The 17,308-nt window shown below is 46.7% G+C and overlaps 1 protein-coding gene across 21 annotated transcripts in view; it reads left to right on the forward strand.

The window, feature by feature from the left end:
• ADGRL3 (adhesion G protein-coupled receptor L3) overlaps window positions 1-17,308 on the forward strand; it is an 813,661-nt gene that overhangs the window by 530,177 nt on the left and 266,176 nt on the right. For all 21 annotated transcript variants that reach the window (XM_060236824.1, XM_060236827.1, XM_060236810.1 and 18 more), the window contains 2 exons: window positions 9,667-9,969; window positions 11,794-11,897. In XM_060236824.1, the coding sequence (XP_060092807.1) occupies window positions 9,667-9,969; window positions 11,794-11,897 (407 nt within the window). The remainder of the gene's footprint in view (window positions 1-9,666; window positions 9,970-11,793; window positions 11,898-17,308) is intronic.

Here is a 17,308-nt window from a genome sequence, read left to right on the forward strand (position 1 = left end):
GTGCAGGCAATGTTTGCCCTGCAAAGAAAAGCAGTGGCTCAGCAGCACCATCCAGGGCTCTCGGCTTGCCTGCTGGCTGGCGCAATCGTGCCACATGGAAAGGGGGAGTAAGGGGGTGCCCAGCATTACCCCCTGGCAGGGTGGCACCCTAGGTAGTCACCTACCCCGCCTACTCCCAGCGCTGGTCCTGCAGAAGACACTCTGTGTCTGGGGCATTGCAGTTGGCTGAAATCAACAGAAGCAACCACCAGTGGTAACCAGAGGGCTGTAAGAAGCTTGACGTTCTGCAAAAAACCTTGTGAGGAGAAAGCTACAAGTTGGAATTCTTCAGAGAAGTTTGTGCAATTGCCTCAGTGCTTCCACTGGCCTAACTTGAACTGTATTGCTGAGAGAGAAACTGCAAGCAACCTTGAGAAGCTGCTAGCTGTAGCAAATATTGGCTAGGATAGTAAAGTTTTTTGTTTTTGTGTTTCTTGTTTGTCTATACACCTTTATAATTATTCTGTCTTGTGTATAAACTACATCCTTCTTATATTTTAATTGGAAGGAGTTCTGGTCCTCATTACTAGTCTGATTGGGTGAATTCACACTAACTGGCAGACAAAATGGAACCCTCTATTTTTGTTAATTAGAATTTTTCTCTAAATTAAAAAATCTGGACCCCCTCCCAGAAACATGATGTTTTGACACCTCCCACTCTCCTCTCCCCTTCTTCCTTTATACTTCCACCACCCCCTTATTTTTATTCACTGCTCCCCAATTGCACCCAAGGCCACTACCGCCCCCCTGGATCGTTCCAGCACCCTCCAGGGGGCAATATCGCCCGCTTTGGGAAACACTGTAGAGCTTTGAGATCTCCCAGTATTACAGCTAACCTCCAGATTAGGTATTTATAAATATAATGGAGCAACAGGTGATACCTGGTGGCCATATCACACCTTATGCAGAGGCAAACCCATTGAGCCTCTGCAGTGTTCCCTCTAAGCTGAGTTAGTGTGAGCTAGCTCACAGTTTTTAGCTTCCAGTTCACAAATTTTTGTCTTGGCTCAGGAAGGATGGCCCCAGAGCAAACTAGTTTATGCAGTAGCAAGATTGCTCACCCACTACTTAAATGCCAATACCTCACAAGGCAGAATTTTTGCTCACAAGCCCCCACAGCTTAGAGGGAGCATTGTTCGTAGCTTACCCTGTTCCCAGGGCCGACCCGATGCCCTGGGGTGCCCTAGGCAGACTTGCTGCCTGGTGCCTGCACAGCTCCCCCCTTCCCCCCCATGCGGTGTCCTGCCCCCCCCCCCCCAGTACTCTGCTTGCCTGCCCGCTGCCGCTAAAAGCGGCAGCACTCCACTTGCTCCCTTCCCCCCTGGGGCTCACCAGCTAAAATTAAGCTTAAACAGCTTCTCAGCCCGTACCTGCGTGTTTTGTTAAGTGACAAAATGCGCAGGCACAAGCTGCGAAGCTGGCTAAGCTTACTTTTAGCTGGTGAGCAGGGGGGAGGGAGCGAGCGGAGCACCACCACTAAAAGTGGTAGGCAGGCAGGCAAGCAGAGGGGGGCAGGAGGGTGGGCCGCCACACCGGGGGAGGCAGGCGGCGGCCCGGAGGGGGCTAGCCGCAGCAGCATGGAGGGAGGCAAGCTAAGTGCTTGCCTGGGGCACAGGAGGGGGGGACGAGAGCCCAATTTGCCGCCCCCCGCCTCTCAGAGCCCTAGGCAACCGCCTAGTTTGCCTAGTGGGAGGGCCGGCCCTGCCTTTTCCACCACCTCCCTCTTGGCCTTGTGGCTAACGTGCAAGAGGCCTGTGCTCCACTTTTAGGTACTGGTTCGCAGTAGGAGAATCACTGTAAAAAAGGAAGAAGTAACTGTCCCCTTCCTGGGGCATCTGGAATGTCGTCTCACTTCCCCCTCCCTCCAGCAACAGAACAGGGCTGTAACAATGCAGAAAAAATGGATGGAAGTATGGAAGGGGTGGGGTTTGGAGGAACTTTTGCAGCAAAAACTGAACCCTGTGCACATTTTATAGAGTGCTAAGACCCTGGGGAGACCATACAATTTAAGCATTATTGGCTACGAATCAAAGGATTGTTTTTAAAAAATCAAGCTTTGAATATTAGTTGCTTTTATGTTATATTATACCAGATCAGACAGGTTGATGTACGAGCGTGGTGTTGTTTCATAGGGCTTTGTTCATTGTCTACATCGGCAAGTTCCTTGGATGGTTAATTTCAGTGCAATACACTGTATGGCTGTGGTACTCCATCTGCAGCTCACAGACAGCCACAATTACCATCAACCAAAAGGAATCACATTTGCTTCCACCCAGGGCTTTTTTAAAAGAGAAAGCCTAGCAGGAACTTATTTGCATATGAGGCCACTCCCCCGGCATCACAGTTGTTTCACGCAGGGCTTTATTTGTAGGAAAACTTATCTGGAACTCATTTGCATATTAGCCTACACCTCCTGGTGCCAAGCCAGCTGGAATTGTGTTCCTGCTCAAATAAAGGCCTGCTTCCATCCCTGGCACCTAAGGGATGCTTACAGCTTATGTTTTCCTCCAGAGGCAGTGGCGGGCTGGGTCAAGAAATGTTGATTGCCAGGAGACAAAGGGGCCCACCCACATCTATAAGGCCATCATTTAATTTTTATAAGAAACAAATACAATTTTCAAAAAATACAGAAGTAGAAAAAGGTACGAGTAAAACCTTTGCAAAATAAATGTGTATGCGTATGTGTGTGTATGTGTGTTAGTGATTACAGTGTACATATATTGTACATTTTACTGGCAGTATGCAGTAGATATTAAATGTAAAAACAGATTGCCTTTTCTCCAGGGGAGCTGATCTCTGCCAGCTGGAGATCAGTTGTAAAAGCAGGAGATCCCCAAGCCCCACCTGGAGGCTGGCAACCCTAAACACAATATATATTTTAGTTGCATTAAGAACATAAGAAACATAAGAGAAGCCATGTTGGATCAGGCCAATGGCCCATCCAGTCCAACACTCTGTGTCACACAGTGGCCAAAAAACCCAAGTGCCATCAAGAGGTCCACCAGTGGGGCTAGAAGCCCTTCCACTGTGCCCCCCCCCAAGCAGAAGAATACAGAGCATCACTTCCCCAGACAGAGAGTTCCAACAATAAGCTGTGGCTAATAGCCACTGATGGACCTCCGCCCATATGCTTATCCATTCCCCTCTTGAAGCTGTAATAATATTGTAATAATATTACTGTAATAATAAGAGCCCCGTGGCGCAGAGTAGTAAAGCTGCAGTACTACAGTCCTAAGCTCAGGATCTGAATTTGATCCCGGTGGAAGCTGGGTTCAGGTAGCCCGCTCAAGATTGACTCAGCTGTCCATCCTTCTGAGGTCGGTCAAATGAGTCCCCAGCTTGCTGGGGTGAAAGCGTAGAGGACTGGGGAAGGCAATGGCAAACCACCTGATAAAAAGTCTGCTGTGAAAACGCTGTGAAAGCAACGTCACCCCAGAGTTAGAAAAGACTGGTGCTTGCACAGGGGGACTACCTTTTTTTTAATAATGCAGTAACAATATTGGAACTTCTGTTATATTTCCAAGCTACTAAAAGGACATTAACATTTTCAGCATATTGTCTAATGTTTAAGGGGGCTCACTTCATCAGGAGCCCACTTGCCATCAGGCAAGCTGTGACACCCTGGCCAGTCCGCCACTGTGCAGAGGTGGCTGTTTTGAGGTGGAAACCACCTGCCAACTACAAGCCCCGCTGAGCAAGGGCCTTGGCCACTTTCCTGGAGCAGGTGCTGCACTGGGGAACAGTGCTCACAGGAGCCACAGACGGCTCCCATGGTGTGAACAAGTCAAAACATTATGACCTCAGGATTATGGGATTCATTCGATACCTGAAAACGGCAGCTGTGACTCTAGAAGGCTCATACCTCAAAATAGGATTGCCAGCTCTGGATTGGGACATGCCTGAAGATTTGGGGGTGGAGCCTGAGGAGGGCGGGGTTTGGGGAGGGGGGCTTCATTGCAGTATAATGACATAGAGTCCACCTTCTAAAGCAGCCATTTTCTCTAGGGCAGGGGTGGTTAAATTTGCTTAATGCAAGAGCCACATAGACTAAACGTTAGATGCTTGAGAGACACAAGACATGAACGTCAGATGCGGGAGGGAGGCAGGCAGGCAAATAGGTGAGGGAGGGGTGGAAAGAAAGCAACTTTAACTTTAAATGCATTCTGGAAGCCACCGACTGGCTTGGCTTGGAGCAGTGATGTAATGAGACGCCTTCTCCATGCCGGCTGACGGGGCAGAGGAGGAGCTTCCGGAGCCACACAATATTCGTGAAGTCACAGTTTGGCTATCCTGCTCTTGGAAAACTGATTTATATTGCCTGAAGATCAGTTGTGGTAGCAGGAGCCCTCTAGCCACCACCCGGAGATTGGCAAACCTGCAAAATCTCATTGGTCTCTTAAGTGCTACTGGACCAGAATCTAACCGTTCTATTGCATCCCAACATGGCTGCCTTCTGAAACTGAAATTGTTCGGTGTTTGGTCTATTGTCATCATGCTGACATTCATTCTGATGTTTGGGGAGGGTTATATCCTGAGTGAGAGTTGTGGCTTTGAAACTCAACTGGGATCTGCTGTCTTTTGCCTGGGTAAAGCTGTTGCAGAGTGCTGGTCTCAAGTGTTCTTTCTTAGGTTTTGTCACCTGCAGTTCATTCTGGTTTGCCACAGATCCTATAGACATAAATACTGAAGGAGTACTTTGGTGTGCCTCTGAAATAATATTTTGTGCCTCTCTGATCAGCTCTCTGGACCCTAGTGTGCAGGGAATCGGGGCACTACAGAAATCCCTAAAGCTGTTGGCTTGGAGGTTTTGTGGAGCTGGGACTGGCTTTAGCATTGTTGTTCCCTTACTGCTCAGACCGGTAATAATCCCAGACTTCTGACTATACTTTTCAGTTTTGTGTAAACTGGTGGGAACGCTAGAGTTAATAGGGTTGCCAACCTTCAGGTGTGTCCTGATTTACAGAGTGCAGAGACAAGTTCCCCTAGAGAAAATGTCTGTTTTGGAAAGTAGACTTTAAGGCTTTACACCTTGCTGAGGTGCATGGCTTTTTTGTAGCTGGAACTCCTTTACATATTAGGCCACACCCCAGTGATATAGCCAGTCCTCCAGGATCTTACAGGGCCTACTATAACCTCCGGGAGGATTGGTTGCATCAGGGATGCATGGCCTAATATGCAAAGGAGTTCCTGCTACAAAAAAAGCCCTGCTGAGACCCCTCTGCCCCACAAACAGTTCCCTCCCAGGGCTTTATCCTCAAATCTACAGGAATTTCCAGAAGAACCCAGCAGCTAGCTGGGGAGTGGGGGGGGGGGGGGGGCCTTGCCCTGGCTTAATGTACACCAATCCTGATTAAAGCTTACAGTGGAATCTGCAAACATCAATTTTATGCTGTCTTCCTCTGTGTTTCCGATTCAAATTGCTGCCTTTTGTGCCCAGCCGCAAAACAGCTTTGCAAACATTGTCGAAGCAGAAGCATTTGTTTTAGTTGCCAGGGAGGCAGCAGGGAAGAAGCCGATTGGCTGGCCATTGGATGGCGAGCCATCCTTTGGAACAAAGCATACAAATCATAGGAGAATGTTGATGGTAACCAAATTGTGTTTTCCCTTTCTTTGGACAAAATCCCCACTAAAGCTTTCTTTCTTTCTTTCTTTCTTTCTTTCTTTCTTTCTTTCTTTCTTTCTTTCTTTCTTTCTTTCTTTCTTTCTTTCTTTCTTTCTTTCTTTCTTTCTTTCTTTCTTTCTTTCTTTCTTTCTTTCCTCTCTCTCTCTCTCTCTCTCTCTCTCTCTCTTTCTTTCTTTCTTTCTTTCTTTCTTTCCTTCCTTCCTTCCTTCCTTCCTTCCTTCCTTCCTTCCTTCCTTCTTTCTTTCTTTCTTTCTTTCTTTCTTTCTTTCTTTCTTTCTTTCTTTCTTTCTTTCTTTCTTTCTTTCTTTCTTTCTTTCTTTCTTTCTTTCTTCCTTCCTTCCTTCCTTCCTTCCTTAAAACCTTGTACACTGTTAGCTTCGTGAGTATTTTTTTGCCGCCGGAGTGCATTGATGATTTGGGGCCCAGTTGTTTGTCTTTGAAAATGGATTCAGCAGAAATGATGGCTTGTGTGTTTATCCTGTTATAGGGAGAAATTGTATTTTCTCAGTGAATTGCAACGATCCGCTGGGGATCCCGGAAATGCCTCTTGGCGTTTCCACTCACGCTGTGCCTTGGCCTAACTACACACACTTGCCTTTACTTTGCTGATGTGTATGGTTTGTAAGTCGGAAGGGAGAGAAATTAAATTTGTTCCTTCCTGGTATGCAAGAAAAAAGGAGAATTCTACAGCAGGCTCCTGAGTTTAATAGGAACAGCCTGGCATTGTGTGATACAGCTGCCATCTCTGGGTTGGGAAATACCTGGAGGTTCTGGGGAGTGAAGCCTAAAGAGGGCAGGGTTTGAGGAGGGGAGGGATGTCAATGGGGTATAATGCTATAGAGCAGGGGTGGGCCAACGGTAGCTCTCCAGATGTTTTTTGCCTACAACTCCCATCAGCCCCAGCCAGCATGGCCAATGACTGGGGCTGATGGGAGTTGTAGGCGAAAAACATCTGGAGAGCTACCGTTGCCACCCCTGCCATAGAGTCCACCTCCCAAAGCAGCCATTTTGTAAAGTGATTTCTGTCTCCTGTAGATCAGGTGTAACCCCAGGAGATCTCCTGGAAGTTGGCAGCCCTGCTCTGTGAGCTCTGTCGTAAACAACACTTGTATTTTTAAAATGAGCAATGTTTTATTTAGCTATCCTTCAAGGACTGAAATGTTTTCTGTAGAAATGACACCACCGTCACCCTACGTCTGTTCCTAGAAATCTTTATTTCGACTGTCGTTTATAAACTGTTTCTGGAGCCAAACACAGTAGAAATGAGCACTCCAAACATAAAATGGTGATGATAAAGTTAGGATGATAAAAACGATCCCCTGATGTACCACCGTCTTACCCTGGATTTTAGAGTTTGCGTTTGACCCAGTGGATGAATTTGTATTCTGTACTATCGAATGTCAAGTAAGTTTGCTCAGGTTGGCATTTAATCATAGCTTGAGCCAGAGTGAAAAACCATTTATATGTAAATGATTCAGATGCCTTGTTCTTTTCTAACAACCAATTAGATTGGTTTTAAATCATATAAATGAGTAAGTGAAATTTAAAGCACATGCAGTTAGTGTGATCATGTATCTCAGGGTCTTCATAAAATTGATTTCTGAATTATGCTTGAAGCCAGGTTTTTAAAAAAAGAAGAAAAAGATGAATCTAATCTTATCTACTATCCTGCATAGGTGTTGTACACTCCTTAGGACTGTCATAATTTTAAGGAACAGGCTTGTCCACCTTGTGTGGTTGATTGAGGCAGCTCACAGAGGGGGCACAGAGCGGAAAACTCTCCCAAGGGGTGTGTCCAAAGGGGGGGGGGGAGCCAGCATTACTAGTGGTTGACCATGATTACCAGATGGGGGCCCCCAAACATAAACCAAAATTATTGCAAGTTGATGGGGACGTTGCTCAGTGGCAGAACATTTGCTTAGCGTGCAGAATTTCTAGGTTCAATCCCCAGCGTATCCAGTTAAAAGAACCAGGTGGAAGGTGAAGTGAAGGACTTCTGCTTGAGACCCTGGAGGGCTTCTGCCAGTCTGAGTAGATAATACTGACTTTGATGGACCAACGACCTGATTCATTTTAAGGCAGCTTAATGTGGGTTCTCTATGCATGCCAGTGAACTGGGCCTCCTGAATTACAAAATCACAGAAAGAAAGTGCATGCCCAGGGATTTTTTTTGTAGCAGGAACTCCTTTGCATAATAAGCCACACCACGCTTAGGGAGCCAGTCCTCCAAGAGCTTACAGGGTTCTTCTTACAGGGCCTACTGTAAGCTTCAGGAGGATTGGCTACATCAGGGGGGTGCGCCGTAATATGCAAAGGAGTTCCTGCTACAAAAAGAGCCCTGCATGTGACATTTGTTCTGTTCCGGTGTCCTTAAAACTGAACACTGTTCCTTCATGTAAGGAGAGTGTCGGTTGTGATTATTGGAAGAGCCTTCAGATTGGCCCCTGCCCGTAGAGAAGGGGACACAAACGCAGAGGAATCCTGCCTTTTATAAGCGATTTTCCTGTTGCCGATAGTTGTGCTGTTCACACATTCTGTGGTACATGTTTGGGCAAGCAAATATCATGGAGTTCACTGAATCGCTGCCAGCTCCCGGACATGGGGCAGTTTGCTTCTCCCAGAGCACTTTTGTGGTGGATGGTGGTATGGCTCCTCTGGAGCATATCCACAGATGGATGGGGGGCAGGGGCAATTGTCTCTGATTCCTCCCTTCCACTGCAGATATTTGACTACCCCTTTAGGGTTATCACCAGGCCCAGCATGGCAACCAGTAGGACTTCAAGTAGCGGACATGGAGGAGGGACACTGCGACTTCTTCACCCAAAGGGTGATTAACACATGGAATTCACAGCCACAGGAGGAGGTGGCAGCTACATGCATAGACAGCTTCAAGAGGGGATTGGATCAAGATGTGGAGCAGAGGTCCATCAGTGGCTCTTAGCCACAGCGTATTGATGGAACTCTCTGTCTGGGGCAGCGATGCTCCATATCCTTGGTGTTTGGGGGGACAACAGTGGGAGGGCTTCTAGTGTCCTGGCCCCACTGCTGGACTTGGTTTTTTTGGCCACTGTGTGACACAGAGTGTTGCACTGGATGGGCCATTGGCCTGATCCAATATGGCCCCTCTTATGTTCTTATGACATCATTTCAGCCTACTTCCACTTTTAAAAATTGATGTATTTACAGTTTTGCTCATTATATTGCTAAACATAAAAATATAGTTACCAAACACAAAGACTAACATGTATATTCATACATGACTATCAATGGTGGGGTGGGGACATTGCCAAGTCCTGTCTAATTGATTACCACCTTTTTTTAGGACAATCTGATAACAATATAAGCTGCTTTACACTTCATAATCCATTCTGCTGTACTAAGTATGGTATTCTTTTTCCAATAGCATCCATATAGAATTCTCCCTGCTGTTATCAAATGCAAGATTGTATTGTGCTTTTTGGGGAATGGTGTGACATCGCTTTAACCTAGTCATTTTTCCCCCACCACTGAACACTGGCTATGGGCTAGGAATCCTGTTTCCTCCCTGGAGTGCTGGCAACCCAACCCCCTCATGCTGTTCTTCAGAGGTGGAATTCTAACAGGAGCTCCTTTGCATATTAGGCCACACACCCCGGATGTAGCCAATCCTCCAAGAGCTTACAGTAGGCCCTGTAAGAAGAGCCCTCTAAGCTCTTGGAGGATTGGCTACATCAGGAGTGTGTGGCCTAATATGCAAAGGAGCTCCTGCTAGAAAGTGAGCCCTGAAAAGGAGTGAAGGGGAAATAAACTAATGTCCTAACGCATCTGCCAAAAATGCCCCGGATAAGAGGGACAGGTAGGGGTAGGTTGTTCCTTTTGAAAGTCATTGTGCCAAGAAATACATGTTAGAATCCTGCTAATTAGGGAATACTAGAAAATACATGTTAGGATTCTGCAAACTGGTTGCTCTTTGGACTTTTTGAAATGTAATTTAATAGAATTTAATGTTTGCTTTCCGCTGGTAGCATCAACGTCCGGAGCCACGGGGCTGGGGGGCATGACCACGAGTACGACACCCCGTATCGTCCCCAGCAGCACGGTGCGCACCACCACGGCATCGGCTTTGGGCAGAAGGAACAGAAGTACGAGCACGCCTTCCCCAGCGGTGGATGCCCCCAACGAATTGACCACGCACCTGGCACCCGCCTCTTCCCAGCTGCCTGCTATTGGAGCAGAGAGCTGCGAGACCATGGAAGCTCGCGAGATTGTGTGGTTTAAGACCCGCCAAGGACAGATGGCGAAGCAGCCGTGCCCAAGGGGGACCGTAGGTGAGCCCATATAAAGATTTTCTTGCCCTGTGTAGGAATCGTTTAATAATGAGCAGGTTACTCTTGCTAAATCCCCACCTGGGGAAAGCAGTGTCAAGAATGTACATTTAGAAACAGCATCAAATTTATTAACACTGGCAAAAGCCATCATAGCCTGCTACTAGGAGGAAAAAGTCTCTCCATTTCCTCCTTGACTAAATGGTGGAAGTCCCTAGATCAAGTGACCAGTAATCATGCCATAGAGTGATGGGCCTTCCGTATTAAGTGCTGCAATGATATCTTTATGATGATTTAAAAGTCTGTGCCCTTGCTTCTCTTGATTTGATGATGAACAAAAAAGGGCAGAAGTGAAACATTTGTAGCCTGCAGACAGCAATGCAATTATCAGTTAACCTTCGCATTCAGAAACAGTAAATCGCTGAATCCCAATGCCAGGAGGCAAGATCAGAGGAAGGCCTTGGCCTCTGTGCCCTGTTGTTGGCCCTCTAGAGGAACTGGTTGATGGCTATGTGAGACAGGATGCTGGGCTAGATGGACCATTGGTCTGATCCAGCAGGGCTCATCTTAGCTTCTTATGAAGTCCTTGGCCTCTATGCCTTGTTGTTGGCCCTCCAGAGGAAATGGCTGGCTGCTGTGTGAGACCGGATGCTGGACTAGATGGACCACTGGTCTGATCCAGCAGGGCTCTTATCAGAATTTTAGCCTCTCTTCCACAGGAAGAATCCATGTTACATCAAGCATTAATAGAGACCATATGCCAGATTTCTTTTAGAGGGTTATTTCCATATCAGCTAAAGGCCTAAAATATATTATTTATCTTGAGATATTGTTTTGAGAGACAGAGACAATTTTTTTTGCTTGGCATAAACCAGAGACTTCTCAGTGCCATCTTTTTTGGGCAAGGTAGATGCATTATGAACCAGGACAAAAGGACATTCGCTCTTATCATTTGGGCAGTGTGTGATTTTTTTCCAGCACAGAGATCAATCTTGACATTAGAAAAAAAGCAACATATGAAGTATCCCTAACAGGGGTGCTGTGATGGCTAGGGGGTTATGCTAGGTGGTAAAACCGCTGTTTAGACACCTGAGTCTGTGGGAATTCTGTTCCAGTATCTAGTTTTCTTCCAGAGAGAGGGCTGAGGGCTGCCTGAGGGAGACTGTAGGCAGGAAAAAAGGACGGGAAGTTTCTGTCAGCATCGGAGAAGACAGTTCTGTGTGTCATTCTGCCAAGTTATGTGGTCAAGTGTTTAACTCTGTCTCTGTGAGGTCTGTCTCTGGCGATGAGCAGACTTGGTAACCAAATACTCCCTCTAAACTGTGGAGTCTTCTGAGCAAAAATTCTCATTTGTGAGCTACTGACAATAAAGTTGTGAGCTACTGTATATGTTAGTTTGCCCTGGGACCATTTTCCCTGAGCTAAGACAAAAATGAGTGAGCTGGAGGCTAAAAAACTGAGCTAGCTCACACTAACTCAACTTACAGGGAACACTGTTGGTAACAACAAGTTTTAAAAAGACTTCACCACATAACCTGTATATAAATAAATCTTATTCGTTGTTTAATTAAAGCTCTTGCTTCAGTAATATCTGCACTTCAGGCTCAATACAAAAGTTACCTCACAACAGTGACCCAAAGACTTTGCACCAAGAACATCTTGTAATTGTACAGGGAAGCTTATATCACAAAACCCAGCTAGTTCTCTAGATTCATCAGTGAGGCAGTGTAGTTTCATGAAAGGAGCTGTCATCATGGGTACTTGCTTTCGAAGGCAGCTGTGATCTATCCACCCCTGTCGCTCATAAAGTTTTCTTCATTTTTATAGGTGTGTCAACGTTTCTGTGTCTTGCTCCTGGTGGGATATGGGACCCTCAAGGACCAGACCTCAGCAACTGTTCTTCACTTTGGGTCAACCACATCACGCAGAAGGTAACTGTTTCACCTCTGTGCTCTTTCCTCATTCCATACTGCCCCTCATATGTGTGTTCTTAAGGTCAGATTTGTCAGACAAATGGTTGATACCTAGAACTCGCAGATCTCCTTGAGCACACCTTGCAGATTCCCTTTAGGGCTGATATCCAGAACTTAAGCATACTGTGAGATTTATTTGTTTATTTATAGTCCCCCTTTCTCACAAGGACTCGAGACGGATTACAAAATAGTCCCCCTGTCTCACAAGAACTCGAGACGGATTACAAAATAGTGGAAGCAATTCAGTTAGGAAGCACAAGATGTCCTGTGCAATAGGACTGGCATCATTTACATTTATTTACTTCTTAGTTGACTTTTCTTTTTTAAGACTCCAGGTGGATAACATCGTGTAGGGAACAATGCAGCTATAAGAATGCGTGAAACAGTACAGTGGTGCTCTCCAACTTTCAAGATAGGATGCATGAATGAAGATGCCTCATGCTTTTCTATAAACTGGAATAAAAGTGCCTGTTAACTGAGGATTGTGCAGAAGCACCAGCCATTGTACATATTCCTCAGGTATCATGGAACTTCCTGAAGGGCCATCTTGGAGTTTTTCCCTCATTCTGTTGCTGTGCCATTTACCTGTCTAGGCTGCCCTCTTCATTGTTCCCTCCTTCCCTATCACTTCCACAGCTTGGCCTCTCAGCTTCTCCAAGGCTTCCCACATGGGTGCCCATTCTTTTTGGGTGAGGGTGCCTCTCCCCGCCCCCCCCCCCCCCCACACACACACACAAACAGACTCCAGGGGAGAAGGTTGCACTGTCATTCTTTGAAAGGAGGTACTCAGGGCTTTTTTTTTTGTAGCAGGAACTCCTTTGCATATTAGGCCACACACCCCTGATGTAGCCAATCCTCCAAGAGTTTACAGAGCTCTTAGTACAGGGCCTACTGTAAGCTGCAGGAGGATTGGCTACATCAGGGGGTGTGGCCTAACATACAAAGGAGAATTAGAAGCAAGGTCCTCGGGGGACACTGCCCTTGCCTTGGCGTCTGTGTTCTGTGTACTCTCCACCTATGGGGGTGGCAGGAGGTTTACCTCATCGCTGGCCATGTTAATAGCTTTTCAGATAAGGACGTCAGCCACAAGTGACGTGGTTCATTTTACAAAAACCGTCCCTTTTAAGAGTCAAAGAACAGCACCCCGACACCTCAGTTGTCTTGAATCAGCCTAGATTCTCACCATTGTCTGAAATGTCCCAGAAAAAAATCCTAGATTGAAATTCACTAGCACCAGGCCTCAGATTTAGCAGGAGCTCATAGGAGCACAGCTCCTGAACCTTTCTGAGGGTTCCCCCTCCTCTTCCCCACCTACCTTGTCCATTGAATAGTAGGTGCAACTCCATAACAATCCCTGGATTTGGAGAGTGGGCAGCCAGCCAGCCACTAGGGGCTTTGCCATGCCCCTAGGAGCCCTCATTAACCCCTGGAGTAGCCCACACCACGCTTTCTCCACTTCTTATGTGATTTTGGGTGGCAGGTGGCTTGCTGGCCTTTTGACTGGGGGGGGGGGGGGCAGCCCAGGAGAGCCCCAGGTGAGTAAGGCCTGCAGGCCTTGCTCGCCCAGGGCTCTCCTTTCTTGCGTTGGGTTGCACAGGTCCATCAGTGGCTATTAGCCACAGTGTGTGTGTATATATAAAAATTTTTGCCACTGTGTGACACAGAGTGTTGGACTGGATGTTGGACTGGATGGCCGTTGGCCTGATCCAACATGGCTTCTCTTATGTTCTTATGTTCTTTGGCTGTGGGGGGGAGCGGCATTTGCTAATGAATTATGCTAATGAGCGTCACCACCTATTTTTCTACAAAATGACCCCTGGCTAGCACCTTTGAGGCAAAAAAGATTTGGGGTGTGAGCTTTCAAGAGTCAAAACTCCCCTTTTTAGGTACCTTTGGTCCTCAGAAACTTAAATCCTGAAAATCTTGGTCTCTAAGGCGCGACTGGACTCTGATCTAGCTGTTCTACTGAAGACCGATGCAGCCACCTACTGAAATGATCTTCCTAGAAGAAGACTCACCTTCCTTTCCCATCCAGTGGCAGCAGTTCCTTCAGAGCGCTAGTCGTGCCTCTGAAATCATCCTGTGCCAGCTCTGATCCACCCCCCATTGTAAGAAGCAGCAGGGAAGCCCTGTTAGAGAGACGGTGCTGAAGAGAAGTGGCTTCTCATGTTGCCTCAGAGTAGGTGCCTCAGGTCCTTCAGCCGAAGACTGGTGAGATGGGAGGCACGGAATGAAAGGCCTGGTGCTGAGATGCCACAGGAGGAAGAAAAGACTTCTTTGGCCATTGTTTGTGTTCTGTCTTTCATACTATCTTGCTCTTTTCAAATCAAAAACACTTTGCCTGGTGCAGTCTCATCCTAGGGGTCGTTCCTCAGAAACAGGACTTGCCATGTTGAGCAGGGCTTTCTCCCAGGCAAGAGTGTACTGGAAATATAGTTTACACGGGGCTTTATTTGTAGCAGAAACTCCTTTGCATATTAAGCCACTCCCCCCTGATGTAGCCAATCCTCCAAGAGCTTACAGGGCTCTTAGTACAGGGCCTACTGTAACTTCCAGGGGGATTGGCTACATGGCTGGGGGTGTCCTAATATGCAAAAAAAAAGCCCTGAGTTTGCACCACTGCAGTCCCAGGCAGAGTATATTTTGGGTGATTTTTGGAAATAGGCATTTATTTATTTTTTTCTTCCTGTGCTCCCTTCCTTGGGGATATGTAAGTTCTGGGTTGGGAAATACGCGGAGATTTGGGGATAGAATCTGAGGAGGTAAGGTTTGGGGAGGGGTGGGACTTCAGCAGGGTCTAATGCCATAGAACCCGCCTTCCAAAGTGGCCATTTTATCCAGGTAACTGAACTCTGTCACCTGGAAATAAGTTGTAATAGCAGGGATCTCCAGCCACAAGCTAGGCATTGTACAACCCTGGAGAAACACCCTGAATGTCAGGCTGGAGAAACACCCTGAATGAAAAACAAACAAAATGTATAATACAAATTAAATAAATACTCATAACAATTTTCTTATATATTTCAAAGCCTTTGTTTCATATGCGCAATCTGCAATAACATCTCACGTTATGAGAAAAGTCCCAGACTGATTCCCGAAATCTGCTTCCCAGACGTTAAAGAGTTAGACACCAGTCATAAACTCCAAACTTTAAGACGCATCCAGCTTCACAATTGAACTCCTCTTTACAAGGTAGAAGGTAGTTTAGAAGGGACCCTGTCCAGTGGGGCCCTGCCACTAGGCAAAGTAGGAGATTGCCTAGGGTGCTGGCCTTCTAGATGCGCCAAATTGGGCCCCCCCCCCAATGTGACTCGGTAACACTATTGGTGCGGGGAGGGGGGGCACCAGAAGTTACCCTTGCCTAGGGTGTCAGACAGACTTGGGGCGGCCCTGGTTATGATCCTCTGGTGGAGGTCCTTGTGCTATGGAAATGCGGTGGTGGATTCAACACAGTGATTTTATGTTTTCATCAGGTGCTTCATTCTGAGAGTCACTTCTATAGAGGGGGGGCCTCAAAATTTTCTAAACCAGTAAAAATGATTCATCAGTTCCGCAGTGTAACCAACTATTGTGCTGGGTTGTTGCTCCCCTCAGCAGCGGTTTTGACCACACTTTTGCAGACCTGTTTCTTGTTCAGGATGTACGTTCTCAACAACAGATACGCAGTTTTCCATTTGGAGCACTGAAAACCATGACTACCTGCAGCACACCTACAAGGCAGACATAGGCCCCTGCTCAGAACATAATTGGAACCCATTACCTGCTCACATATCCTCTTTGTACTCATGAAAGAAATCGTTGCCCTCAGTGTACTGAAATTTAGAAAATGCACGACTCCATTATATTCAGGCCTTTCACAGAATAGCAATGATAGTTTCCACTTAATGGCCCTTTAAAATTATATCAGCTACGGTCATCTTGGGAAGGTGGTGTTTTAGAAGAGGGCTGAACTCCTAAATTCCCTTTTTGATTGTTCGACCAAGGATATGAAAACCGCTTCTTGTTTCCTCAGTTAGTCGGAGTCCTAATGCATCGAAGTCTAGATCCGTTTTATTTTTTAATGGATTCATCCTTTCCCATGAGATTTAATGCGTTTAAAGGTGTTTTTTTTTTTTCCATATTGAATCTTACATCTTGAATTCTTTTGAGAACAAGCCCCTCGCAAATCTTGCTGCCGTCGGGGGGCGGGAATGGGCCATAACTTGGTGCTTTGATAATAATCCCCACATCTTACGTTTTGTTTAGGGTTGCCAGGTCCAACTCAAGAAGTATCTGGGGACTTTGGGGGTGGAGCCAGGATGCCTTGGGGGTGGAGCCAGGAGCAAGGGTGTGACAAGCACAGCTGTACTCCAAAGGGAGTTCTGGCAATCACATTTAAAGGGACCGCGCTGCTTTTAAACGCCTTCCCTCCATTTGGAATAATGAAGGATAAAGGCACTTTCTTTTGAGGCTCATAGAATGGGACCCCCTGGTCCGGTCTTTTTGAAACTTGGGGGGGGGGGTATTTTGAGGAGGGGCCCCAGATGCTATGCTGAAAATTTGGTGCCTCTATCTCAGAAAAACAGCCATTCCCCCAGAGCCCCATGGATCAATTCTCCATTATACCCTATGGGAATCAGTCTCCATACGGAATAATGGAGTGCCCAGCAGAGATTCCGCCACCCCGCTTTCTGATAACCCCGAAGCAGGGGGAGGGCCTCCAAACCAGAGGATCCCCTGCCCCCAGCTGGAGATTGGCAACCCTAGTTTTGTTCCACGATTTCATGCTCAAAAGATGATGTCTAACGGCACAATCAGCTCCATCCCAAGGACAACACGCAGCCTGACGAGAGAAAGATTCTTGCTTAAGCAGGGCTTTTTTTGTAGCAGAAAGCCCTTTGCATATTAGGCTACACACCCCGATGTAGCCAATCCTCCTGGAGCTTACAGTAGGCCTCGTACTAAGAGCCCTGTAAGCTCTTGGAAGATTGGCTACATGAGGGCAGTGTTCCTTCTAAGCTGCAGAGTCTTGTGAGCAAAAATTCCACTTTGTGAGCTAGTGGTATTAAAATTGTGAGCTACTGGCATTAAAGTTGTGAGCTAAATGATTGTGCTCTGGGGTCATCCTTCCTGAGCTAAGACAAAAATGTGTGAGCTGGAAGCTAAAAATCTGTGAGCTGGCTCATGCTACCTCGGCTTAGAGGGAACACTGCATGAGGGGTGTGTGGCCTAATATGCAAAGGAGCTCCTGCTACAAAAAAAGCCCTGATTAAGCATACTGTTTTGGAACATGGAGGAAGCCTAACCAGTTTCCTGAGCATCACGTTGTCCTTCCTGGATTTTTCAGTGTCAGGATTTGAAACAAGACACATTTTTCTGCCATGGCTGTT

This window comes from Heteronotia binoei, chromosome 4 (genome assembly GCF_032191835.1).
Source record: "Heteronotia binoei isolate CCM8104 ecotype False Entrance Well chromosome 4, APGP_CSIRO_Hbin_v1, whole genome shotgun sequence".
Taxonomy (NCBI): Eukaryota; Metazoa; Chordata; class Lepidosauria; order Squamata; family Gekkonidae; genus Heteronotia; species Heteronotia binoei.